The following is a 27,572-nucleotide window of genomic DNA, read 5'->3' as shown; positions in this document are numbered from 1 at the left end:
GGCCTTTCTGCGCCTCCCGTCCGCTCGCGGGGGAGGCTGTGACCTGGGCTCAGCTGAGAGTCAGGAGGGCAGGGAGCGCGCAGCTCGGCGCCGCAGCGCTCAGGGCAAGGTGACACAGCCCCGCGCCCGGCGCCGCCGCCGGCTCATCCCCGCCCACTCGCAGGAGGGCGCGGGGCCGGGGTGCACGCGCGCGCCCGGACATAAAAGCCGCGGCGGTGCGCGCTGCCGAGCAGCGGCCGCACCATGCACGTGAACGGCAAAGTGGCGCTGGTGACCGGCGCGGCTCAGGGCATCGGCCGAGCGGTGGCCGAGGCGCTGCTGCACAAGGGCGCCAAGGTAAGAGCGGCGCCGGGCCGCGGGAACTGCCCTGCTCACACCCCCACCCCGCCAGGCCGGGGGCGCCCGGGGAGCTGGGGAGATCGCGCCCCAAGGGCCCACCTTGTCGCTTCCCGAAGCTGCCGAGGGTGATGCTCCGGAGTAGCCCTCGGAAGCAGCTGGGAGAAAATCTGCGCTTTAATCGCTGAGCGCCAGGTCCCAGAGAGGAGCGTCCTGTTGTTTGTGTCCCGTCCCCGCGCTGCCCGTGGGCTGCGCAGGTCCCCGACTCCTCTCCCCTGTCCGCAGGTAGCGCTGGTGGACTGGAATTATGAAGCGGGCATGCAGTGTAAAGCTGCTCTGGATGAGCAGTTTGAGCCTCAGAAGACTCTGTTCATCCATTGCAATGTGGCCAACCAGGAACAACTGAGAGGTAAGAGGGGGACGCACCCAGAGCGCGGACCGCTCCGGAACAAGCCGTAACCTGAAGGCGGCCAAGGGCCAGGGCCCGCCAGGGGCTGGCAGCCGGCTCCCGGAGAGCACCTACCGCTCAGCTCCGCGAGACACTTGAAGCGCTGCCTGCTGGCATCCCAGGAGCCACAACACGTAGAGGGAAGGAACGCAAGCCTGCCTGAGAAATCCTTTTATTTCAGTCATTTGGCAGCACATAATGTAATCAAAATTCCTTTGTGTATTCAAAGTCAGTGCTGCTAACAGTAATTATTAAATGATTGAAACTGCAGATGGAACTTGGAAAGTTCAACAAAGGCTAAGGGACTGTGGCAAACTTTCCCCAGAAAGCTGGAAGACACAGAGCCGGATGACAATTAAATGTAGCAGTGTTTTTCTTTTAAAACATACTAGAGTGCAAGGTCAAGGGTCATCATCACAGACATGCTAGATGCTGTTAACCACATGTTCTCTTTGGTTTTTCCCCTATGAGATGGTAGTTTAAAAATAGTAATGGCTATACTACAGTGTTAGAATGGCAGAAGAAAAGTTTCTATCAGTCTTTCTCATTGCTTTCCTGTTTCCGTCAGCTCACTTAAAATAGAACAATCTACTTGTGAAATATCGGGGACAATATTGGCATATAAACAGATGTGGTCATATAGAGTCCTCTATTGGTCACCATAGATGTGCATGAAAAAATACTTTTTTTTCTGGGGAAAAAAAATACTTGTATTTCCTAGAGCTTTATTGAAAGAATGAGTAAATCGTTGGTCACATCTTTTATCAAGGGAGCAAAAAACTTCCATAAAAGTCACTCTGCTACTCTTGTTCTTAAAGGATCACTGAAGTGTGCTTTCTCTGAAAATGTTGGGATAGTCTGTAAGAGACTAAAAATATAACAGCCTGTTAGGAGTGTTCCCCTACGGTTAAGGGAAATTGTTTTAAAGAAAGATATGTAATTAAAATCTGAAAATGCTAATAAAGACCTATAACATGGATTGCAAGCATGAGTAGAAGAGACCTATAAACACAGGACTGGTGGATCATATTTTACCAGAGGATACAGTTTTGTAGATTGCACATAATATTTTGGATCAAGAATAGAGGCATGCCAAATCTCAGCATCCATGCAGGATGGAATAAGCAGCAGTATAGATCATCTGGAAGCTATTTCCTTCTGAATTTATGTAGTTTCACATATGACATTTAACCTTAATTGTTTTGCTTTTCTTTATTTAAAATTAGTACCTTGGCCGTAAACACATTCCTTAAGGATAAGTGATTGTGGAGGAGGGAACTCAGGCACGTAATGAGTGGCCAGGAGAAGGCATGTGGTCATGAGAAATCCACATGTTGTCTGGACATCAGCACTTATTTGCACTTCAGGAAAATACAGCATTGGCTCTTCCAATTTCAGGATTTAGTGCTGCCTACAGCTTTTGAAACGGTTTAGACATGTGGCCAAGGGAGGCTTCATTGAAATCATAAAAAAGCAGAGGTGAAAATGTTCTTGGAGAAGAACAAGACAGAACCCATTTTATAAATGAAGAAATGCAACCCCAGGGTGGGGGGGGGAGGGGAGTAGGTAAATTATAAAGCGCACCACAGCATATAAACTTCACCAAGAGCTAGATTATTAAGTTGCTTGAGCCAAAAATTCAGTGGTGTGTCAGAAAGAAGAAGGTGTATTATACATTGTAAGGGCAGAATATAAGAAATGCAGTGGAGAACAAAATGAGAAAAGAAAATTAAAGAAGTAATTAGACATACATATTGAACAATCTAATTCCTATAAGGTGAATGTGGAGTTCTGAAGGGAACATTCTTAGGATGGAATGCAAAAAAAAAAAAAAAGAAGAATGTTTCTTAAATGTTTTCTACTAGAGGTCCTTTTCTAGACACAATTTGAGATCTTAAGAAGCATTTTAAAAATTCCATGAAGAAGTAAACAGTTTTTATTTTGTTGTTTCCATTCCAGTATGGTAAAGGGCACTGCAAAGGGCACACATTAAAAACTCTTGGCACCATTTTTGACAATTAACTTGCATAAGGAATTATCTATTTAGGAATCAATTAATCCATGCCCTCCTCAATAAGTCTGCTGGTTGTTAATAATTCTATGATTTCACTTGGATGTATTTTTTTTCAAGGAACTCATATGTTGGCCCCAAGCCCTGAGAACACATATTGTCATTTAGAAGAGCAACCACAATTATTATCTATAGTCTCAAGTAATAGAACTAGAACCAATGGTAAAAGGCCCCAGTAAACAGTTTAAATCAATAGAACTATGTAAAAGTCAACTCTGAGAAATAATGTGTTTCTCAATACAAAGTTAGGAGAACCTAGTGTGAACTGGCTTAGGAGGGTTTGCAAGAACTGGATATGTAGTTGTACCATGGAATGAGTGACCTTCAGGCCTCAGAATCCACGCAAACTTTACCTTGGTTGAACACAGTTTTTATACAAACTAGTAATACAAAGTAGTAATAACAGTGAGAAAGAGAAAAGAATGATAGAGTACACACTGAAGTTACAGCGACCAAATAAAATCCACTGAATGAAAAGTTGATTGTACTTACTAGGATCTCAAAATCCCTGAAAGTATGAAAATGGATTTGAATACATAAGAAGATGTGTTTAATATTACAATTTACAAAGATAATATGACTTATTTAATATTGCAGTTTATGAAGATAATGTAACTTAAATTTATCATAGTCTAAGCCACAAAGCTTCACTAACTTTTTAGGGACAGAGAGGTGCTGGCTGCTCAAATGACTTCTGAGAGCTTCAGCTTAGGAGGTTCAGTTCTCTAAGATGTATGCCCTTACCTTACTGCTTAGCAAACTTCATACGAGTCATGTATGGGTCTCCTTAAAGATAAGATTCTTGATTCAGGTCTGGGGTGGTCCCGGATTCCGCCTTTCTAATAAGATCCCAGGTGAGGCTGATGGATGCTGGCGGCTCCCAAGCCACCCTATGAGGCGTAAGGCATTGAGTCACGGTCTGGAGTGTAATGTTCACTATCAGGTGGAGAAATAAGAATTCATTTCATGATATAGGATATGACTTATCTGTGTATGTGGAAAGTAAGAACCTATCCGTAATGTCTCCTTTTTGATATCAGATACTTTCAGAAAAGTTGTGGACTACTTTGGAAAACTGGACATTTTGGTCAATAACGCCGGAGTAAATAATGAGAAAAACTGGGAGCAAACGCTGCAGATTAATTTGGTAAGTTATCTCTGCCATGCTTACTGCCTAAAAGTGTTTAAGAATGTGCTGTTTTTTCAAGAGAAATGGTTCTTATAGTCACAGAAACAACTTACAGAAAAAGAGAAGTTACAGAAAGCCGGAAAAAGGCATTTCCTTTTACAAATAGGAAGGTATTCGAGATTTTTAATTACAAAATGAATCTGTCTTAAAATAATAAAAGAAAATATGAAAAGGAACATAGTTTATTGCATAACTTAGGAATTGGCAGACTATAGCCCACGGGCCACACTAGCCCACCATCTGTTTTCGTATGACCCGCAAGATAAAAGTGGGTTTTACATCTTTAAATGGTTGAAAAAGTGAAAAGAAATGTAGAAAGGATGACAGCTACAGTCATTCATTTACACACTGTCTCTGGCTACTTTCATGCTACAGTAGCAGAACTGAGTAGTTGTGACAGAGGCCCTATGACATGTAATACATATAACATTTACTATCCTGCCCTTTACAGAAATAAAAAGTACCAACCCTGGCTTAACTTACTTATTTCAAAAATAAATCTTAATTGAATTCCAGGAACATAACAGAAAACAAGGCCAGTGCCTTTTGAACTTTGTAGTTACTAAGGTTTTGATCCTGAAAGCTGGTGTATGTGTGCACGTGTGTGGTTGCATGTGCATGTGTATGTGTGTAATTTTCACAATGTTTGATGACTCTTTAGCTCTTACTTAAGTTATAAAAATGTAGATTTGGGAAGTAAAATTTCTGTTTCATCCATTGTATCACATGTTTGTTGGTTATCCCATTTCATAAACCCACCTGCCATAAGATATTGGGGTTTAGTAAAACCTAAACCTTAGCTAAAGCAAAATGTCCTAGCTGAGCTGCGCATGGAGTGACCCTGCCCTTGCTAAAGTCATTCTCATTGACAAAGTGGGTGTAGGTAAAGTACAGGGAGTGGCCCCTACTTCATGACATCCAACCAGGAGATTATAAACTCCTTCAAAAAAGAAACTGTGTTATGTTCTTTTTTATTCCTCTCACCAATCAGCCCAATATCTTGAAAATAGTGCTTGGTCAATAAATGTCAGACTTGAATCAGCGTTCCCAGGAGCAGTTACTTAATTGATTAATAGCTTGATGGGTGTCATGAGAATTACACTAATTCACAGGAACTGAATCTAAAAGTATCACTTTGATAAGATTACACAGTTGCTCCCCAAATTTGATAGAATGCTAAACTCCTTTAAGTGAAAACAAAAGCTACCATTTGAAAATACAGACACTCTCCTTTCAGTTCTTTTCAAAATTTGTCTAGCCCGGCTGGGCGTGCAGGAGGCAGCCGATCAATGACTCTCTCATCATTGATGTTTCTATCTCTCTCTCTCTCCCTCTCCATTCCTCTCTCTGAAATCAAGAAAGATATATATATATATAAATAAATAAAATGTCTCAGGTGTTCCTGGATATCATTATATTTCAAAATAATTTTAAGACCTACTTGTCAAGCTTCCTTCAAAGTCTTTCTGGTGTATGTGTGTGTGTTTAGAGAAACCTGATAACTGCTTTTCCTGAGTTAAGATAATTCTATGATTTTTCTTCTACTTTGACCTACTAATGTAAGTAAAATAAAGTGAAATATTTTCTCACTGTGAAACATACTTATATTTTTTGGCTAAATTATACTTTATTGTGGTATATCAATGTTCAATACACAATTGAATTTGTTTAGTTATACCTAATTTAATTTTATATTTGTGTTTCTACTTGTAAATGATTGTAGTTTATACAAAATAGAAATATTATAAGAAAATAAAATTATAAGCTACTCTCCAAACCACATAGTGACAAGAATTTTTTTTGCATTGAGCTATCCTAGTGAAAAGCACCAATCATGCTGCAGCAGCTTTCTCCCATTAGTATCACTCTTGATATTTCTGAGAGTTTCAACATTAATATATATCTACAGATATTTTATAGATAAAGGTCACTAGGGTATAAAGTTTCTATATTCGATGGATTCATAGTGGACTCCTACTGTGTCTTTCCTCTGAGAAATCAGATCTCAGAAAAGTGTACAATGATTAGACTTATTATAAGAAACATGAAAATAGTGAAGATTGTCACAAAGGGTTCGAATTGTCTGTCCTCATCTAGCTGAGAGGGCATGTTTGCTTGAACATAGCCTAAGTGAATAAATACCCGCTCCAAGCTGGGAAGCTCCTACATTTCTGAAAATAGGAAATTCTTGAAGATCAGGGGAATTTTATTTGACCTGTTTAGTTACAATTCACTCTCCTGGATTCTTCCTATTGAAATTTAGCTGGCCTTTAATTTTTCTTTGGACTCTTCTGACGTAGACCACTCCTTAGCTTAACACCAGGGACTGATGACATTTGTTTAATTTTACATAGAACAAGATATAACCTTTGTTACCCATATATAACTAAAAAACATGTTACTTTGCCTCCTACTTAAGATACCCATTGCAAGAGTAGATTAGAGGCTGACCAATCATTTTCCTTCCAGGTTGATTATCTCTGTTAGTATAATGCAAATATTTGCGTGTGGTTTATATAATAATTTTTTAGACACTGTTCTGAATGTAATTTGCCTCCTTATACAATCTCTTGTGTTCTTTTGCACATTTTTCTGTGTTCCTATCCTTGTGAGTAACCACTTAAAAGACCTTACTACATCTCTCCCTCTTCTGAAATCTCATACAACATATTTATATTACTCTTATATGATATACCAAATTTTAAATGTTATTAAAATTATTATTTTAGAATGATTTGTATACATGTATAATTTATGATAGTATGCTCCAAGCTCTTTCAAGGCAGAAAATTATTGTTTTGTGTACAGAGTAGATGTTCAATTAATACTTATTGGATAAATAAACTGCCATTCTGTGATACTTTACATCTAGGGATATTCAGTTTTGTGTTTTAACACATTGTTTGGATGATTTCCTAATACATCGGGATTGCCAAACAGTATTATCTGTCCTTCCACTTTGACTCCTTCAAACTTACCCCTTCCTTATTCTCTGATCTCACCACTCTAGCCACATAGGACACACAGTAAACCTCTTCCCAGTCTTATGTTACCATTAGGTTATTCTGTATTTCCTCCTTAGTCTGAAGCTGCCACAGCAGCCTTATGTATAGCTTCTCAGAGCTTACTAGGAATGTTCAAAAAGAAGTCTGTATAATTATCAAATGTTACTCTGGCAATTGGGCAGAGGTAGATTTAACTTTGAATATTGATAAGGGCACCTTGTAATGTACTTATTTTACATTCTGAAGCTTTAATAAACCTAAATAATTCATTCCCACCAAAGTGGGATTTGCAATCTATTTCGGACATACAACTAATGTATCGAAATAAAATATATTCAAATAAAATTTAAACAAATTAGATGGTTATTGCTGAAATACAAGAGTTGACTAAAGATTTGAACTTGGAAAGGGTATGCATTTAGAATTAGTCAAAACTAGAGTTTAGTCTTGAATTTAGAATCTATGAACTTTTATATCTCTGATCTTGAATTTCCCAGTTTGTGGAAGAATGAAGATAACTTCTGAGGATGGTTAAGCTTAAATAAGCCATAATTTGTATGAAACACCCAGCATAGTGCTACTACATAGTATTCACTCAATAAAATGCATTTCTTCTCCAAAGTATAAAAATCTACATTTTCTTCATTCTCACTATCTCATTTCTATATGAGTTGGGTTCCTCTGTCCTACTTTACCTCTAAATGAAAAGCTGAAAAAATGGATAGAAACATCGTTGTCGAATGTACTCCCTTTTCTTGGCTACCAAGATGTTCATTACAAATTAAATTAATAACTACTTTCTGTTATTGCTACTCCAAAATATTTAAAGGTCCAGTTGAATTATTATGGTTAGGCAGAACTTGCTAAATTGTAAGTAATTTCCGCAAGGGGGAAGACAATAATATTTACCTCCTAAACAAGCAAAAATAGAAAAATATTGAACATGAAAAATAATAATGAAAAAGGGTTTCAAAAAAAGAGATCATGTATATTAGTATATTCCTTGAGAACTGGATTGGAGAAAAGACAAGAACCTGAAAGGCAAAGCAATAGACCTTGTCTTGTAGATTTAGTCCAAGCATGTTTTCATTTGAAAAGCTAGTTGTTATCCTGTGAATAGATGGGAAAAGTATCCTTTGTCTTCCTCCTCTGCCAAAGACCTGGGAATCAATCTTGCTTTAAAAAAAAAAATTACAATAAAGCTTACACATTCCCAAATTTTCTATCTGGTTGCATCTTGTAGATAGATGAAAACACAAAAGTGGGCTGTCAGCAGAGCTGGAAGTGCCTGAGAATGGAAGCGTAGTGCCAATACGAGTAAACAAATTCTGTTCAGACATGCTGGAGACTTGGGCAGAAGCTAACAGCATCTAACTCACTTCAGTAATTTCAGCCTTCCACGATTTTTCCTTCTTATATAAACCATTAATGCTTTGGGTCTCCATTTTAAAGGGAATCATGTGGAGATTTCACTCATCCTCTCTAAGCCTACATAATATCAAACTGACACACGGCTTAAGTGAATAGTCTTCAACTTACGTCTTTGTTCTAAACCCTTATTTAGTAGAGCTGCAACTCTGAATGCTTTTCACAAAGCTGCCAAAGGGCTTTTTAAATTAAAAGACGGTAAACACTAAGATGGCCCTCAGTTCCAGACTCATTAGCTATTGTATCATTTTCTTTGCAGTTTTATAAGGAATGAAAAAAGTAGGAATTAAGGTGTCAAAAGAAAGTTTTTCCCTGTTAGAAGTCTGAGTTGGAAGGGAGAGGAGTTCTTAAATGAGAAAATAGAGTTTCAAATATAAGTTTCACATCACAAGCTGTTTTGGGGAGTGGATGCTTAAATGTTAGAGTAAAGCAAAAAGGTGCCTACACGTGGCGATGAGTAGTGAGGCAGAGTAAACCATCAAAAGCACACTTGTGAGCCGCCATGGGTGTGATTAAGTGACAGGCCTTACTGAAGACCCTATGTCCCAAGTAACAGAAAAGCTCCAGCTCAAACTGGGTAAAAGTTATGTGACCTCACACAACAGGACTGCAGTGTCAGGGCTGTTAGACGTTGCATCTCAGCGATACCATCAGGACCCAATTTCTTATCTGCTCTTCCACCCCCATCCTTCATGCTAGTTGCATCATGAGGATGCTAGCAATATTCATTCCAGCCATGCAACCACACAAAGCAATGCAAAGAGGAGTAATATAATCATTTCTTTCTTACTTTTCTTAAAAGTAACAAAAATTTTCTCATGAGCATCTTCTCCCACCACCCTTCCCCAACCCAGCCCCACCCCATCCCCTCCAGCCGGCTGCTCCTCAGGTCTTAGTGGCCAGAAGTGGGTCACATACCCACTCTTAAACCAGTCGCTGGCGAGGAGAACTGGATTTCCACGACTGAATAAGACTAATCATTGTCTACACTATCAGAAATTCTGGGACATCAGCTTCCTCTGTATTGCATGGAGAAGAAGTAGGTACAAATGCAAAATAGAGTTTTTATTGGGAAAAGAAGCAAGTGAAAAACTGTAGAAAACTAACAGTATCCACTATTATATATTGCGAGATCTAAGATAATTAAACAGAAGATGAATGTAGACTTCCTGGACTTGAGAACTATAGGCTTCTAATAAGGGTAAAAGAACTTTGTATCCAATATTAGAAAAGAAAAAGAATGTATAGATCTTCTTAAAGATCCTAAGAATTGAATTAAAGTGCACAAAACACTTTAGGGTTACAATGTTTATCATAAAATCTAGAGTGGGCCACTAAGTGAAGCTTTGCAGGGATGTGATAAGCTCCACAACTTTAGACAAACAAAAGAGAATCCAGATCAAGGACTAGCTTTAGAAAACAAAACCAAAGCCATTTTGGCCTGGCCAGTGTGGCTCAGTTGGTTGGAGCTTGACAATTTGATTCCTGGTCAGGACACATGCCCAGGTTGTGGGTTCGATCCCTAGTCAGGGTGTGTACCAGAGGCAACAGATCGATGTTTCTCTCTCACATCCATGTTTCTCTCTCCCTTTCCATTCTTCTCTCTCTAAAATCAATAAAAACATTAAAAAAAAAAAAAGCCATTTCAAAACCCTTCATTGATAACAGTTGCAGAAATCTGCCTAGGTGCTTGGGGTAGTAATAAAAATACTGGCGTGTGATTCTATGACAGAGTGTAATGTGTGTGTTGCTTCCCTGTTCATGCCCTGGATTAGGTTTCTGTCATCAGTGGAACTTACCTTGGGCTGGATTACATGAGTAAGAAAAACGGAGGTGAGGGCGGCATCGTTATCAATATGTCATCTTTGGCAGGTAAGGACGCTTGTTTTGTTAATAATTTCTTATTGGTTATTTGGACCACAAAAGTAAATCTTCAGAGTATGTTTATTATCATCTTGGGTTTGAAATTGAAATTTTGTTTTATTTTTGTGTGTGTTTTTAAAGGCTCTATGGAATTTTCTATTGCACATCAAAAGTTTGAACTCTATGTTATTTTCTGTTATTTTAAATTGTGACTTCTTAAGTTATCTTACTGCAGTACTATTTTTTTAAAACACACACACATATATTGTTTTTCAAAGGTTGTTGTGAGATTTCTGATCAGTAATACATGTGAAAGCACCTTTGGCAAAGTGAAAAGTACACACAAAGTTAAGGTATCTCTACTCCCACGTGATTTTAGTAAGAATGTGGAGTTTTAAAATAGGGCAGATGTAATGGTCGAGATATGCTGTCCAGAGGCCGGACTTTACCTCTACTTTCTTAGGTTCTCTGGCTGGGCCTGAGAATTAAGCTGACATGAAATAGAATCACTGGAGAAAAGCATACAGATTTTTACACGTACATGGGAACCTCCAGTGGAAAATGAAGACCCAAAGAAGTGGCGAGGCCTATGCGTTTATAATCTAGGTTGAACAAAGAGAAGCAATTGTGGAAAAGCAACTAAAATATACAGGGACAGCAAAGGAAGATCAAAGGAAGATAACCAGGTCTTTTTTGTACAGGTTTCTCTTGATTCCTGATCTCTAGTGATAAAAATGTTTCTTTCTTCCTGTATAGGTAGGGCATCTTTTACATTCGATTTTCAACTCCTGCTTTCAGGAAGAAAGGGGAGGTCCAAGTGCCTTTCTTGCACCTGCTGTTTTTCAAGTCTTTTTCCCTCGAAATAATTCTCATGCCAGAGTGGCCTGTTTGGGGGTGGCCTAGTGTGTCATCCTTCAATGCTAAACTGCTATAATAAATAGACCCAAGCACATATGGCTTAAGTATAGAATACTTTTATTCCTCACTCATATTTCATTCCAGGGTGAGGTTCTTGCTGCAGGGAACCTCTGCTATGAGCAGTGATCTGGAAAACAAGGCTGGCGGCAGCTCTGTCTTTGCCATGGAGCTTTCTAGGTTACTGAACCATTGGTGAACTCCTTTCCAGCAGAAAGATAACGCTGAGGAGGCAAAGCTGCTCTTCTGAAACCCCCCACCCAGTAATGGCAAACTTCACTCTTGCTCACATTCCAGTCTGGATTTTTACTTCGTGGCTCATCTAACTATAAGAGAGTCTGAGAAATGCAGTCCAGCTTTGTGCCTGAGGAAAAGTAGATGCCTGTGGGTAGTTCATCAGCTCTGTCACAATGTGCAGTCCGAACTGCTTTACTCAGGGCAGTGTGATTTACTATCAGCTGCTATCATATTACTCAATAGTAGCTATCAGTGGTCCGTTGGCAGGAACTTTTGGAGCTACTTAGCCAGATCCCTTACTTTTAAAATTCTAGGAAAAAAAAAAAATCAATGGTTCTTGAATAGTTCAAGAGGTAGTATGAAGTTTTAGAAGTCTGATCAATAGTGACAGCAAGTCTAAATTATTCATGTCCGAAAAATAGTGAGATTTTCTTAAATGATCTGGTTGGTTTCAGCCCGTGTGGTCATTTCACAATAGGCGCCTTCTGACCTTGTTCTCCACCTCCCAGCTCCAGTAATACCTGGGCAGTCAATTTTGAAGGTACCTGTGACCATGCCAGTGTCTGATTCTCAGCATTTTCCTCATTCCTTTGGAATCATTGTTAGATGGTCTTTAAACCACCAACGCCTGCCACCAGTGGAGACTTAGGAGTCTCCTTCTTTACAAGTTCTCAAAAAAAAAAAAAAAAAAAAAAGGCTCATTTTCTGGGTTGCTTAAGGACAAAATGGCATCCCTAAAGTTATTATAGACCTAATTCTATAATCTGTTCAGGATAATCCAGTTATTCCTAATATGACATCTACTAACATTTCAATTTTAAGGATATATTAAGAGGTAAGAGCATGGGCAATACTAAGACATTTGGCCCCAGAAAAGACCAAGTTTTAGATTCTGAGAGGCTTAAACCCTAAAGGTAAATTGTCAAGGCTAAATCTACATAATTTAAAAATAAAACCATAAAAAAATACATAAATGATTGGAAATTAACAAAAATATTTAATGTTTTATTTAAAATATAAATGTGAAAAAACCTGGGGTGGTGGTTAAGAGAAAATTGCATGGACTATCTCTCTAAAGCTAAGAGGGCTAGCAAAGCTTGAACCATGGGAACCCCTTGCCCAGGATCACTGGAGGCATTGATTTCTTCTTAGGAAGGCTAGAAGGCCTCGGGGTTGGGTCAATTTAGGACTCTCTGGAATTCATTCTGTACTGTAAGAGAAGGTTTACTTGCCCTAAAAACCATAAATAGAGAAATGCAATGTAGTACTGCCTTTTATCCAATAAGAATATATAAATATATAATAAACAACATTCATTGAGCACTTGCTGTTTACATGATACTAGTTTAAATATTGTGTATGCAATTAGTTCATTTCATACTCACAACAACCCCATGAAATCGATTTTATAATCTCCATTTTGTAGATGAGGAAACTGCGGTAGGAGAGTTTTAGTGTCTTGCAATAGTTTTTACGTCAAGGAAGCAGTAAAGCTGGAATTCATGTGCAAGCAGCCTGATAAAAGACCTCTTATGTACTAACCACTGTAATATCTCACTCTTCTATCTATGAGTGTGTCTGTTAATCTCTTTAACCATGTCCATCTTTATCTGTGAAGTGAAAAAAAAAAATTCTTACAATGTGATGAAGCCAGTGTAATTTGCTAGTATCTTCATACCTCCTGGGTGTTGCTTTAATCTTTTTTTAATTCATTATTGATATTTTGGTGAGATATATTTATTACCAAGAAACATACCTTAGGTATCTTGAGGTCTTTGGTAATTTCTTGTGAAGCAAATATTTCAGAATAAAAATAAGAGTAAAAAAAGTAGAACCTCTATATTTTCAATTAAATTGGCAAAAGCATAAACCCACAATTCACAGAACAGATAGAATGAGTGGCTAACAAACAGGAATAAATGATCAACCTCATGAGTAATCATAATGATGCAAATGAAAACAAAAATAAAATTTAATGTTTTAGCTATCAGATCAAGACAGATTTAGAGTAAATACTCCTGACTGGCCAGAATGTGCTGAAAACAGATTGTCAAATACTGCTGGTATATGGGAGCCACTGCTTTCATCTTAAAATTACTAAACCTTGAGTGAAATCCTAAATTTCTGCCTCATTTGACACACAGAGTAAAGCCCTGAAAACATTTGGGGAGCTTACCAAAGTCTCAAGTCAAAACATGCCATTGAGAAGAGCAATTTAAGGATTACAATTAGAGGCCCACTTTGCTTTTCTGGCTAAGAGCTTGGTTTATCACACCACCCACTCCTGGGTGTTAATTCTCTTCTTACCTATCTCAGAGCCAATATTTGGAAACACGAGTAGATCTTTCTCTAATCATGCAGATAGAACCACGAATGGCTATAAATTCAATGATAAGATTGTTCTTGTTTTAAATGACCATTCTTGCACTCCTACAGTTAATGAAGATCATAGCATTCCAAACTGCTTCTCCCTCTGATATTTTTCCTGATAGGCAGGGTGACTCTGTTTATAGTGATTAAAATAGTTTATCTTTGTCCCTTCTACTGGATTCAGTACCTTCATCAGTATGAAGGGAGGCACCCTCCCTTCTTAATGCCCAGCCTCCACCCCGTGCATTTACACTGTTTCCTGTTGCCTGTGACCAACCTAAATGGCCTCTGCTTTACCTCTCTGCCCACCCCGGGCTTTGTCACGAAGGTGCCCTCATCTCAGAAAGAATATTAAAATGTATTGCCTTGTATTTTATCCACTCACCAAGAGCTTCTATTCTTTTCATAATGAGATTAGTTGGACAAAAATTGAAAATTTTGTAATAATAGAAGATAATTGTGGACCTCTCTGGCTTCAGACTTTCCTCAGAAATGTTATCAACAATTTTATACCCTTGAAGTCATAGCATGTTGGTAGAGGTCAGATGACCAAAATGTCTTTGAGGAGTTCTAGAGTCAAATTATTTTTCACTCAGCTTTATTGAGGTGTAATTGACAAAATTGTAGGAACAGTATTTCTGATGTTTGCTTCCTTTTGTTTTCTGAACTTTCCTCCACAGATTTGTCCTGTTCCCATTCCCCCCCCCCCCCCCCCAACACACACTGCTCGCTCTGTTAAAGGCATAGCTCTGGGTTACATTCAACTCAACCAGTCTATCATCATGATCTCTTGCATAGATTCAGTGGAGTCCTTCACTGTCATAGTAAAAACCTTGACATACTGGTTTGGTAAGAGAAGTTAATGAGTAATGACCACTGACTCAGACCGAGTATCAAATGCAATTAATAAGTTTAACAAACACAGGAGTAGTTAAAGTTGAGATTCCTCAGCATGCTGAGGGAAAGGTGTGCTCCAGTCTGGAGACCCAGAAGTTGTTCTGATCCTTGTTAACCAACCACATAGACATTTATTTCTATACGAGTTTGTATTTGTAAACGTAATATATAAACCTGCACTCATTTTGTCACATTTACCCTAAACTATTAAAAGAGAAAAAGTTGGAAGGAACAACAGAGAAGAATGAAGGCTGTTTTAATGCTGGTAATTAAGTGTCTTTGTTCCCATAAAACATCCCATAAGAGTCAAATGTGCTTCCTGTATACTTAGTTGCTAAAAATGGTGGGAAAGACAAAATAGTCGTCACAGGGAAAAGAATTTGCCTATAATCCTGCTTCCACCTGCCTACATACTCAGTACTGAGGTCTTGGTGTTCTGGGGCTTTTTCCGTGCCTCTGAGGGACTCAGTGGCATTTCGTGGAAGAGCCCACGAGAGCCTTCTTTACTCTGAGTTGAAAACATTTGAGTCTCAAGAAAACACTTGAAAATCATAATATTTTTAGCATATCTTAAATATCAACCCAGGGACATACTCACTTGTGCTAGAAGTTTCATCTAAAATAATATAATTAGCTTGCAGTTTGTGTTAAGGTGGAAGTGCTAAAGTTACTACTTTCAGTAACAAATTCAAGTTAATCAAACATATGTTGAGCATTTACAGAAAAGACATGGGGACATAAAAGTAACTAGGCAAAGTTTCTATGCCAAGAACTATATAATCAATATCTTGTATCAATACGGCAGAACGAAATAGCATAGCATAGACCATGTAAAGAGAAACATGATATTGAATTGCAAGGTGTTGGGGCTCCCACGGCCGAAAGAGCAGCAGTTGGACTGGAATGTCATAACAGACCAGAAATTTCTGGCAAAAAACATTGATCACTTTTCTTCATCTCCAGGCCAAAAATAAGAAAATCACGTGGTACCACCTCTGCCACTATGCTTGATCTGAGGCACGGGGCTTAATGTAGTTAGCGTTGTCAAGTTTTAGGCACTGAGATAAACTATTGGCTCTATGATATCACATTTAACTTTGCAAGTCCCCACAACAGAGGCCAATTTAAAAATCTTCAATTTATAGTTGAACAACTAATATCAAATAGGCTTCATAACTTGGAAAATCTGGTGAGAATTAGCAGTAGTAATAAAAGCTACTTTATTTGCTCTATATTAGTGTATGTCATGGGATGGATGAACCTGCATTTCTGGATCTTAATTGGTCAGATGCTAACTGTTATGAATATATAAGCCAACTTTCTTGCTTACTACTGGCAAAGTTTTCCATGGTGTTCATTTTGTCTTACAGCTTAATATTATTAAGAAGACAGACTCGGAGGAATAAGTAGGAAAGATTAAATCGTTATAAATTGACCTTTGGAGGAATGGATAAAAGATTTAGGGTTTTCTAGCATGGGGGATAAAAAGACTACTAGGACATGAACAGTATTCTAGAATTTAACATGCATAGATATTACCTAGAGACTTTGTTCATATGCAGATTTGGACTCAGGAGGTCTAGGGGTGGGTTCTAAAATCCTACTCCTGAAATTCTGATTCTGGTCCCTTGGACCTCACTTTGAGGAGCCAGGCCCCAGTTTGCAGAGGGATATTCTCTGAGTGGCTAGGAAGCTCATCTCAGTATAGTCATTGACCGCACTGTGAGGAAGGCAGATTTGGGTGGAACAGTAGGAGCAACTTTCTGAGAATTAACAATGTAAATTCTTAAAGTTACCTTCCTGGAACGATTTTAATTATAGAAGATATAGTGGTTTTATGAAAGCTTATGCCAATTTTTATGTCAAGTCACACTTCAAACCTTATTTGTCTATGGCGAACATGAGACTGGGGTAAAAGCAACATCAGATAAAATGTTCTATTATGTGGGAAAATCAGAGGAGGAAGTCCGCCAGTGACTCCATCAGCTTTTTGCATGCACATAGATAAATAGGTTCTCAGTAGTTCTCTTTTTACCTTCATATTAGAGAAGTGGTGGTTAAAAACAGAAAGATGGGTAAACAGGGTTTTTTTGGTGTGTTTTGGGGGTTTTTGTGTCTGTCTGTCTGTGTTTTTTTGATGGTAAAGAAAATGTGAGGGATTCAGATTCCTGCTTTCTGGCATTGCCGAGTTCCAGCTTGTCAGACAAAGATCAGTACCCTTAGATTCTCAATTTATTTTTCTTAGTTGAATTTCTGTGGCACTTCTGTATAGTCTATTTTACAGGATTTCTGTTTATTTAAAATAAAATGTTTGAGGACCCAGTACAATTGCCCTATCTGAGCAGATTTTAGTTTTTTCCACAATTTTTTGAGCTTTTTATCTTCTATGAGATGTAGAGATTAAAGTTATCTCTTTTAAATATGAGTAGAAAGAATATTAAAAATGGAAGAACAAATGTGGAAATGAAATTATGTTTTATTTTTCTAAATGACTTCCTTATTTCTTTTATAATTACACATGTACTTTTCAGGCATTTGATTTTTGTATAATTATCTCATCAGTCTGTGGCCATTGGTGTTATTATCCAGAGTGGTTATAGAAAATATGTGTTTTGTGGGTAGAATCTCTCCCTCTATTGATATTTTTTTTCTAAAACTACAGTTATGACTGACATAAACCTGTTACAAATTAGACATGTTATATTTTGTAGAGAGCCTTTTTACAATTCTATAGTTAAACTTGCACAATGGTGGGCCTAGAATAAGTATTGAAAAATCTATCCTTTTTAAATGTAAGTTATTCATTTTTAAGCACAAATAAAAGATTTCTCACAACATTAAACAAAACAATATTTCTTTAGAGACTACTTTCTCGTCACAATCCTTGGCTTTGTTGTTACTCTTAAGTCCTTTAATATTAAGACAAATAAGTTCCCTGTGCATATGGGAATTAATTTCCAAGATTTAAAAAACCCAAATTAATTACAGCAGCTAATTGGTCCTGTGTCATTATACTGGCAAAATTCCCCTGAAGTTGGATAGGGTTGACCTGACTGTTCAACCAATGAAGCGCTACACTACCCCTGCACCGTGGGTCCTCCTATTGGTTTTACACATTTCAGTAGAGTATATTTAAATACTACTTTCTCATACCTTGTACTTGAAAAGTACTAACCACACAGATCTTAAATAAGTGCACTTCAATAAAACCTTTTGAACTAGGGTTAGCAATAGTCTACAGTTTGCCAAGGTCCAGACACTAAACCAAGTTAGGACTCTGTACCAGATTTGTGGCAGACTGAGAGGAACACCACAGTGGTCACCTCTCAGACCACTGGCATAGGAGCTGCTGAGATGATAGCCATGGAGCTGAGACATATAGTCCAGTCCTTGGAGGTTAACCTGGACTGAAGACTAGTTTGGAGAACAGCCTGAGGGAGGTGGAGACACAGTGTGCCATGCAGATGGAACAGCTCAGCAGGATCCTGCTGCACCTAGAGTCAGAGCTGACCAAGCCAGGCCAGGAGTCTGAGCCCTGCTGAACATCAAGGTCAAGCTGGAGGCTGAGATTGCCACTGACCGGTGCTGGCTGGAAGAAGGGGAGGACTTCGATCTTGGTGACGCACTGGACAACAGCAACGCCACGCAATCCATTCAAAAGACCACCACTCACAGGATTGTGGACAGCAAAGAGGTGTCTGAGAACAACAACCACCAAAGTTCTGAGGCATTAAGGCAGCAGAAGTGGGGCACCCCTTGGGGAAGCAAGAGGCCAAGAAAAAGCTCAGATATCATTGGGGGGAAAAAGAAAAAAGAAAGGCAAGTTGGAGGAAAAAACACTAACAATCGGTAACCCATCCTACCTGTTGGGAAACATCCGAACCAAGAGTTAACATCCACATGTACTATGGAGATAAAGAAAAGCTCTCTATTTAGCTAAATTAATTGCAACTTGCCTAAATACAATAATTGAAAAATAAAATTCTTTATTTGTAATACCCCCCCAAACTGGAAAGAACCCACATATCTATCAATAGGTGAATGTATATACACTTGATGGGTTTAACCTTACAGTGAAATACCATTCAGAAAAAAAAAAGGAAAGAAAAATGAACTATTGATACACACTACCACATGGATGAATCTCAAAATAATTATCCTGAGTGAAAGAAATCAGACAAAAAAAGAGATTTCACTGTATGATTACATTTATATAAACTTCCAGAAAAAGGAAATTAACCTATTGTGACACAAAGCAGCAGATCAGTGGTGGCCTAGGAGGAGCGGAAAAGCAGAGGGAAGGGATGACAAAAGGACATGAGGAAACTTAGGGTGATGGATATGTATATCCATCATCCTGATTGTGGTTGTGGTTTCATGGGTGTACACATATGTCAAAAGTTATATCATATGCCAATTATAACTCATTAAACCTGTAAAAAAATATATACTGTAAAGAGAAAAGGAGACTAAATTTCTTCACATCTAAAATTAATTTATGCAGCTTTTGACCTACATGATATCAAAAAATGAGATCATGTAAGAGTAAATGTTTTGTAGGATAGCAGTGAAAATGTCCTTAGAATGTTACAAGATGTATAAAACCAGGTGCCACTTTAAAAATGCAAACAAATTTCTTCTCTTTCTGGTTGCATTTTCAGTTCTACCTTTAAAGGAAAGTATGTGCCTTGTGCTTGCTTCTTAAATAGAAACGACATAACAGTATTTGATTTCTTGCACTTCTGTGACACTTTGAACTAAAGTGTTCAGAAGTTCAGTACCTCCATGTACGTAACAAAAATTCATTCCAAATTCATCTTCAACAACACTTCGGAACAGCATCCTTGTGCTTTTTGTGGCTGTGCCATCCAGCTGATCTCTGATGAAGGTGCGCTCTGCATTTCCTGCAGTCGGTGAACACCATCCTGCGACCACACTGCCTTTGTCTGAGACACACTTAAGGAGAGGGTAAACCAGTGACTAACTTCAAAGAACAGGAGGCAATGCCTGGTGCAACTATTTATTGCCTTTATCTCAACTCCTAATACAACTGTGTACCCAGTGCAGACACCGTGACTTCTTGTTGACTGATATTGCCGAACTTAATGAACTTACGTATTTTACTTAAACTAAAAACTAAAACAAAACAAGAAGGAACCACCTGTTACAGTACTTTGAGATCACGGGGTGGACACACAATGTGTGAACTATCATTCTCAGAATTTAAACTGCTCTTGGCAGGCACCCAGGGAGTTGTTCAAGTCTGCATTTATTGCTGGACTTTGACACAACACGCTCAACTGATTGGTGGAGTTCTGGGACTATTTAGCTGGGTGGAGATGAGCATGCCTTAGAAGAATAATTAGCATGGCTTTTGATAGTAATAACATTAGAGTAACCTGAGATCACTGTTTCTTGACTCAGAAATCATGAATTTTAAAAACGTGAAAATGAGTTACTTCAAGCAATTAGTTAAAAATCAAGATATAACAATAGTTCAGTTAGACGTCTTACTGTTGATTAGGTGGAGAATTGACAATTATGAGAAATAAGCTTGATGGTGATAGTTACTAGAGTAAAGCAAGTTTTTTTTGCTGCTTTATTGGGCCATGAGGGGAGGGTAGATTGGGCCAGTAGGTAGGGAAGAAAAGATGCTATATATGCTACAGTACTGCTTTTTCTCCAGACCATGAATTTTATTTTATTTTTTTGATTAGTTACTATTGTGTATATGTGGAAAATTAAACAAATTCTAATATTGCTTGAATTCTGTTGTTGAGTACATGATTATGAAAGGAAATAAAATAGAACTATAGATTTTTGGTTTTCTTTTCCAAGGTAATAGAGTGAGAAGATCTAGGCATTATTATAGATCAAAATGGAAAGTTAACTTTTACTTTTCTTAAACACTTAGAGGTGCAATTGGTGACAGGGAAATGCATACTAATTTATAATGATGATAAATAATAATCTCTAAATTCCACGTAAGCAATTTAAACTTCTTTAGCCATTTGGAAGTCCTTAAAAAAAATGTAGAATATATACTTTTAAAAATCCAGACTTAAAGACTGAAAATTAGATGGTAACTTACTGGATTTAAAGATGATTGTCTTTATGTTTTACATAACATTGACTTCTCTTGACAGGAAGTCAGGGAGACAGAAAAAGTTACTTATCACTCTTAGCTGCATCCCTTGGCTGTAACTTACCTACCATGAATTCTGGAGAGTGCAGTAGATAGAGATCATGGAAGGGATGAACTATGCTAAGACTAGTGAATTTTACAAAGTTGTCTAGTGATTATTTTAATGTATTTTCTAAATTAATTTTTAAATGAACAGGCACAAATTATTCTTTGTCGTAGCAGTTATTAGATTTTGTCTGCTTATTGTTTAATAAAATTGTTTAAATTTATTGTTTGTTTTAGGACTCATGCCGGTTGCTCAACAGCCTGTCTATTGTGCTTCAAAGCATGGCATAATTGGATTCACACGCTCAGCAGCGGTGAGGATACGACAGCCACCATGTCTCTTTTTCTCTCTGTGTACATATATGTAGCATGAGTTCTATATAGTCGAAGGGAGCACATTCAGAATTCAATACATCTGAGTAAAAGAAAAATACTATACTTCAATCTTTATTGCAAAAAATAGTTTCAGATCACATAAAGGACCAAATAAAGAACAGATAATTTTAAAACGAAGTAGATTCCAAATGCAGATGCGTTATTGAAAAATGTCGTAGGGCTAAATAATGGGAAGATGGTTTTTAATTTTAAAATGGACTCCAAATCTAAAAAGTATTAACTTCAGCCTTCCTTAAATAGAATTTGCGGTATGCTTCAGCCATTGCCTGTCACTGGAGATGCCATAAAAATGAGTGAGAGCATGGGGGCAGGCAGGAGGGGTGGGGCAGGAATTCACTTGGTAGAGTAGTCAAAGATGATGCCTCCATGGAGGCCTAGCGCAAAAGGTGTACAGAGCTTAAAAAAATATTTTAGACCTAATTGACCACATGCATTGATAATATAAAATGGGAATGCTTGCCTGTTCATAATAACTGGAAAAAAGGCACCTTGGATAAAGCTAGACAAGCAAGGGAAAGTAGATGAGGAATGACTGAAGATGTAACAGGAGCCAGATCAAGAGGGGCTTATGGATTGTAGTAATGAGCCTAGATTCTATTCAAATGGTAGCCATCAATGTTTTTTTCTTTAAACACAGGGTGACAAAATCAGATTTCCATTTCAACAAGACCATTCTGGCTGCTATTTAGAGAATATGTTTGAGAGGACAAGTGTAGAAGAGGTGGAGACCTTGGGAGGTCTCTGTAGTGGTTAGTCTAGATGAGACAGAGAGACCAGACAGATGAAGAGAGAAATATTAACAACAGAAGAAATACTAGGGATAAAGAAAACAGATGTGTGGGCAGTAAATATTCAATCAAAAAAGGAAGATAAGCAGTTCTCACAATCTTAAATTCATTGGAAATTTTAATTTAATTTGCAAAGACTTAATCTTTAATTCAACTTTTAATGAATACATAAAGGTATTAAAAAGCAAAATAAAGCTCAAAGACCAGAAATCTCATGTTTATAATTGTAAGACTGGAAACTTGTACAGTCAATTCTTATTTCTGGTAATGTTCTATAAAATCACTTGCAAACACTGAATTAGAGAAGTTCCTTTGAGCCTCTGGCCAACATATTTTGAAATACATATGTGAATTTCTGTTTAAAGACACCTTATTTAACATGCACTGTACTGACATTGAACTCATGGCCAACAGCATTTATACCTCATGCTTGAGTGAAGCTTATCTAACACACGTATTTTCTCTGTAAGGCACGTCACAGCCTTAAGAACACTAGTCAGCACTTCAGCATTATGCTTGGTTGGGGGAGGAGTGGCATTTTAAATAGCAAAATCACAAACAAAAAGCACAAAAATAAGAAAAACATGGCCTAAATACACCGTGAAAAGGACACTTGTTTATAGTTAGAAGAGCTGAAACAAGAAAACAGCATTATTTTGTTCGGCCTTAGTTGGAACATCAGCATTGGGCAACTCAGATTTCTCACTGCTCTGTGCTTGTCCACAAATGACCCCAAAAGCTCCATGAGCATTGATTTTGGGGGGTTACAAATACATTGTAGTAAGTAAGCAAATAGAATCCTCAAATAATCAACTACATTTTGTTTTACAAACAGTTCAAGTAAATCAGTGGGTTGAAAACTAAGCCAAAGATTGTTAGTCTGAAAATACTTAAATTTGTCTTCCAGTTAATTAAAAGTATCTTTAGATTGAATCAAAGTCTTAAAACATTCCACTAACAGTATTTTTGAAGCAAATATTCTGTTATACAACCCTAATCGTTGAGAGAAAACTCGGGATATTCATTTTAAGCCTCAGCTACTTGCATTCAGGTTCCTGCAGAATTCAATAGATAAGAGCAGCTTAGATAATTAAATATTTTCAGGAATTGTCCAGTAATATTAATTTTTTAAAATTAATTAGATGAGGCTTTCAAGAATTAAATCAGCACTTTCTATACATATGCTTTTACTTTTTGCTACCAGCCAACTTTAACATTTTCATTGTTACAAAGCCAGAAGGATATCTGACTAGTATTTTTCACATCAGGGGCTTTCGAATAGCTTTAATTATCAGTTTGTCCTATGCTGTGCATTTGCAAAACTATCGAAACCTGCAACCTTCTTTTTCCAATTGGCAGATGGCTGCTAATCTGATGAACAGTGGTGTGAGAATGAATGCCATATGCCCAGGCTTTGTCAATACACCCATCCTAGAATCCATTGAAAAAGAAGAAAACATGGGACAATATATAGAATATAAGGACCACATCAAGGAGCTGATGAAATACTATGGGATTTTGGAGTAAGTAACACTATACCTATCTCTTTTTTCATATGATGGAGCAAGTTACTATCTACCCATAAACAATAAAAAGGGAAAAAATAAGGGGTTTTTTGTTTTGTTTTTTAAAAAATATATCTTTATTGATTTCAGAGAGGAAGGGAGAGGGAGAGAGAGAAACATCAATGATGAGAGAGTCATTGATCAGCTGCCTCCTGCACGCCCCCCACTGGGGATCAAGCCCGAAACCCGGGCCTGTGCCCTGACCGGGAATCGAACCCTGATCTCCTGGATTCTAGGTCGATGCTCAACCGCTGAGCCACAGCCGGCTAGGTGAAAAATAAGGTTTTAAATTTGAGAAACTAATGCAAACTTCAAAGCTTTGGTTTAGCAAACTCTCTGAAAGAAAATATTTTTTTCTAGGTTTCTGAGTAGAATGTGTTTATACATTATGAATTTTGCTTTAAGATATAGACATTGCATCGTTAATACTGTCAGCCATAATCAGATACTGTTTTAAAAAATGATGTTTAGTTACCTTTGGAAGCAATAGTTCTTTATTTGCCTAAATTCCAAGCGATCTTTACATAACTCTTTGTGAAATTTCATATGCACCCTAACTTCAACCATTTTTATAATAAGCGGGGTATCGACACATGTTTGGTGAGTGGTGTCTGAGTTAGAGCAGTTGGAGTTTCACAGTACAAAGTCATAGCAATCATGCTGACGGAACCAGACCATCTGGGGTCAAATCCTGGCTCCACTTCTGACCATGAACTTATCCATCAAACTCAGTTTTCTCACATGTAAAATGGGGATAATACTAAAACTTAAGGGACTTTTGAAAGTCCACAAATAAGTTGATCCATAAAGTATTTAAAACAGCAACAGATCAATAACAGATATTCAATAAATGTTAACTATAATTCTTTCCATTTCTACTCCAATAACATGTCTATCTGATAAGTCTAAGATCTACTGGTAGAATAAAGATGAGAAAATAATAATCTTGTCAATGTAAATAATAAATATAAATTTATAAACCCTTCCTGTCAAAATGGCAGAAGATTAGGCATGGAAATCTACCACTACATTTATCATATAATTTAGTTAATATCTAATTGAATAAAAAATGGAGGTAACAGTAGCTTCCCCATATACATTTCCCTATTACATATTAAAGGTAGTAAATTATTTAAAAGGAACTAAAAAATGAAGTGAAAATTATGCCTTCATCTTCAGTTTGAAAATACCAGTGTTTCCTTTGCTTCTAGCCCATCGATGATTGCCAATGGATTAATAATACTCATTGAAGATGATGCTTTAAATGGCGCTATTATGAAGATCACAACTTCTAAGGGAATTCATTTTCAAGACTATGATGCAACTCCATTGAATGTAAAAGCTCAGTGAACATCTTATGTATCAGCCATAACTGAAAATAAGCACAAGTAACATGTTCAGGCCATATCTTCATTTGAATCTAGCTTTTATAATGAAATGTTATTGTATGACACTTTATGCATTTGATGTTAATTTTTTTCTACCTGATTTCTCAAGTATATGGATAAGAAAATTAGGAACTGTCAAAAATAGGATGTGGACCAAAGCTAGATTTTGATCCTTATAGTCTAAGTAATGATCAAAACAAAGGATATTCAAGGAATATTCTGCTTTTCAAAAAATGTATTTAAATTTGTGGTTCATAAATATTAATGTTTTTCAGAACAGCATGTCAAAGGAGATACTTGAATTGTTATTTAAATCAAACCAGATGTAAAAGAAACCTCATTTTGTTTCGATATTAGCGTTTTAAAAGAGGGAGGCTACCTTCAATGGCAAATCTTTAGTAACAATAACTTTTACTTATTACTTATATACCATCTTTCAACTGAACATTTCAGCTCTTTAAAGCTGTGGCATATTTGGGGGCAGTAGTTATGGAATAAATCACAGTGTGCATACATCCTAAATGAAAAATCAGATGTATGGAAAGAAGACAGAATGTAACTGGCTCAGCTGTTGATCCACAGTTCAGCTTCCCATCTGGGAAAAATATTTCTTTACTTTTTCTTTACTTTAAGAACTTTGAGTCCCCAAAATCTCAGGAATGAAATTTTTCATAGTTACAGAAAAAAAGGGTAGTTAGTGTTCCTAAAATGTTATATTTAAGAAAAGTTCATTAGGAAAAAAATACAAATGTAATTTTTTCCAGATTACGTCTTTGTTTATTTGTACCAATTTAAAAAGTGCCTACCTTTCAATGAAACCTTTCTTCCCTAATCTCCAGAAGTTACTTAGTGTTCTATGTATAGCTATGAAGAAGAAACTAATTTTGTCGAAGCCTCACTGTAAATATTTTCATATGTTCAAAGCCATAATCCCAAAAGGTAAAAATAGCTGTGATGTTTTTCTGTTTTCCCTGTCAGGACTTTTAAGATAGGATTATTAAATGCACCTGCTTTGGGCCACCCTATTTGAAAGCAATCATTAAAGCTAATAATAGTGAAAGCACAAGATTTCTAATTCAATCATTTCCTCTTATAACTTAGACAAAATACAAAATAGAAATATTGTATAAGTGATTCACTCTGTCTGCTAACTCCAGAGCTCTAGTTTGGAACAAAATTTATCCATGTGAGTTTAATAAATATTTCCTAGAGATACTGGAATGTTGCCATATCTTGCTCTGTTTTAATTCTGCCATAGAGAACAAATTGTCTAGATCTTCATATAATGTATTTTAGAAAACACCAAGAAATGAACATCAGCAAACATCTAATAGAGATAAATTGTATAACTAGGCACAAACTTGTTCATACGTTGTGGCAGTAGCCAATCACTGATGTGGGTACTATATGTGATGTGTCACATATTGTATGTATTTTTCTACTGTAATGTTTAAAGCTGTAGCTTAAACTTTTCATTTATGGATAATTCTTTGTATTAGCAACCTTCCGTATTCTTTGTACTTTGATTTTTAATTTTTTTCAAATCAATAAACTATGCAGACATTTACAACTGAGTAGAACTAAAAAACGTGATTTATATTTTTAAAAGTTATTTTACATTAAAATTATCTTCCATAAATAGCTTTAAATAAATTGGTAATGTTATATGATATCCCTATATACTGGTTGAGGAAAAAAATAAATATTAAATTTGGGGGAGCTTAGTTTCCTTAATTGTATTTTTCAGTAAAAATCCCAATGCGAATAATATGTATTTTTAAAATGTCTTTATCCTAATAAATGAAGTAGGGCTCACAGAGCAGCAAAACTAAAAACGTGTGGTCACTGAAAAAAGATTGAAATTTGATATTGACATAGAAATGTCCAACATACTTATTTTTCCATATAACAATAATTTTTTAAAATTTTATTTAAAATATTACAAATGTCCCTTTATCTCCCCAATGACCCATTCCACCCCATCCCACCCCCCTCCCCAGTCCCCATTACCACCATTGTCCGTGTCCTAGGGGTTGTTCATATCTGCATATAAATTCTTTGGTTGCTCTCTCCCCCTCCACCCACCCGCCCTCCTCCCTCCCTCTGACCTTCGTCAGTCTGATCCATGCTTCCATGTCATTGAATCTATTCTGTCCATCAGTTTATTAAGTTCTTTAGATTCCACATATAAGTGAGATCATGTGATGTTTGTCTTTCTCTGCCTGGCTTATTTTACTTAGCATAATATTTTCCAGGTCCATCCATACTGTCCCAAAGGGTACAGGAACCTTCTTCTTTACAGCTGTGTAGTATTCCATAGTCATATAACAATAATTTTAGATACTTATAGTACTATTTAAGATGCAAGTGATTATGTAATGATTTCTGTCTGGTTTTGCTTTATTTGTTCATAAATTTAGGACACAGAAGAGGTCTGAAAAATGTATGTTTTGAATAAAATTTAAATTCTTTGACATATTAAATAT

General features: G+C 37.1%; 1 protein-coding gene across 1 annotated transcript; it reads left to right on the top strand.

Annotated features, from left to right (window-relative positions):
• Nucleotides 1–27,572, top strand: HPGD (15-hydroxyprostaglandin dehydrogenase). The gene is made up of 7 exons (XM_081136673.1): nucleotides 1–336; nucleotides 622–745; nucleotides 3,896–4,002; nucleotides 10,253–10,349; nucleotides 21,187–21,263; nucleotides 23,493–23,656; nucleotides 24,910–27,572. Exons 1-7 carry the CDS (start codon nucleotides 244–246, stop codon nucleotides 25,046–25,048), a joined length of 801 nt encoding a protein of 266 aa, XP_080992799.1. The 5' UTR covers nucleotides 1–243; the 3' UTR covers nucleotides 25,049–27,572.

This window comes from Miniopterus schreibersii (assembly GCF_964146895.1).
Source record: "Miniopterus schreibersii genome assembly, chromosome: 4".
In the NCBI taxonomy this organism is placed as follows: domain Eukaryota; kingdom Metazoa; phylum Chordata; class Mammalia; order Chiroptera; family Miniopteridae; genus Miniopterus; species Miniopterus schreibersii.
The sequence above is the reverse complement of the archived record's forward strand: the minus strand, read 5'-3'. Positions and strand labels throughout refer to the sequence as shown.

What these genes read in the sequence shown, in the direction of transcription:
- HPGD (XM_081136673.1), top strand. Translation starts at nt 244, where the DNA reads ATGCACGTGAACGGCAAAGTGGCGCTGGTGACCGGCGCGGCTCAGGGC. An exon ending in AAACGCTGCAGATTAATTTG is followed by an intron (nt 4,003 to 10,252) that starts GTAAGTTATCTC and finishes GCCCTGGATTAG; the next exon opens with GTTTCTGTCATCAGTGGAAC. An exon ending in CAATATGTCATCTTTGGCAG is followed by an intron (nt 10,350 to 21,186) that starts GTAAGGACGCTT and finishes TGTTTGTTTTAG; the next exon opens with GACTCATGCCGGTTGCTCAA.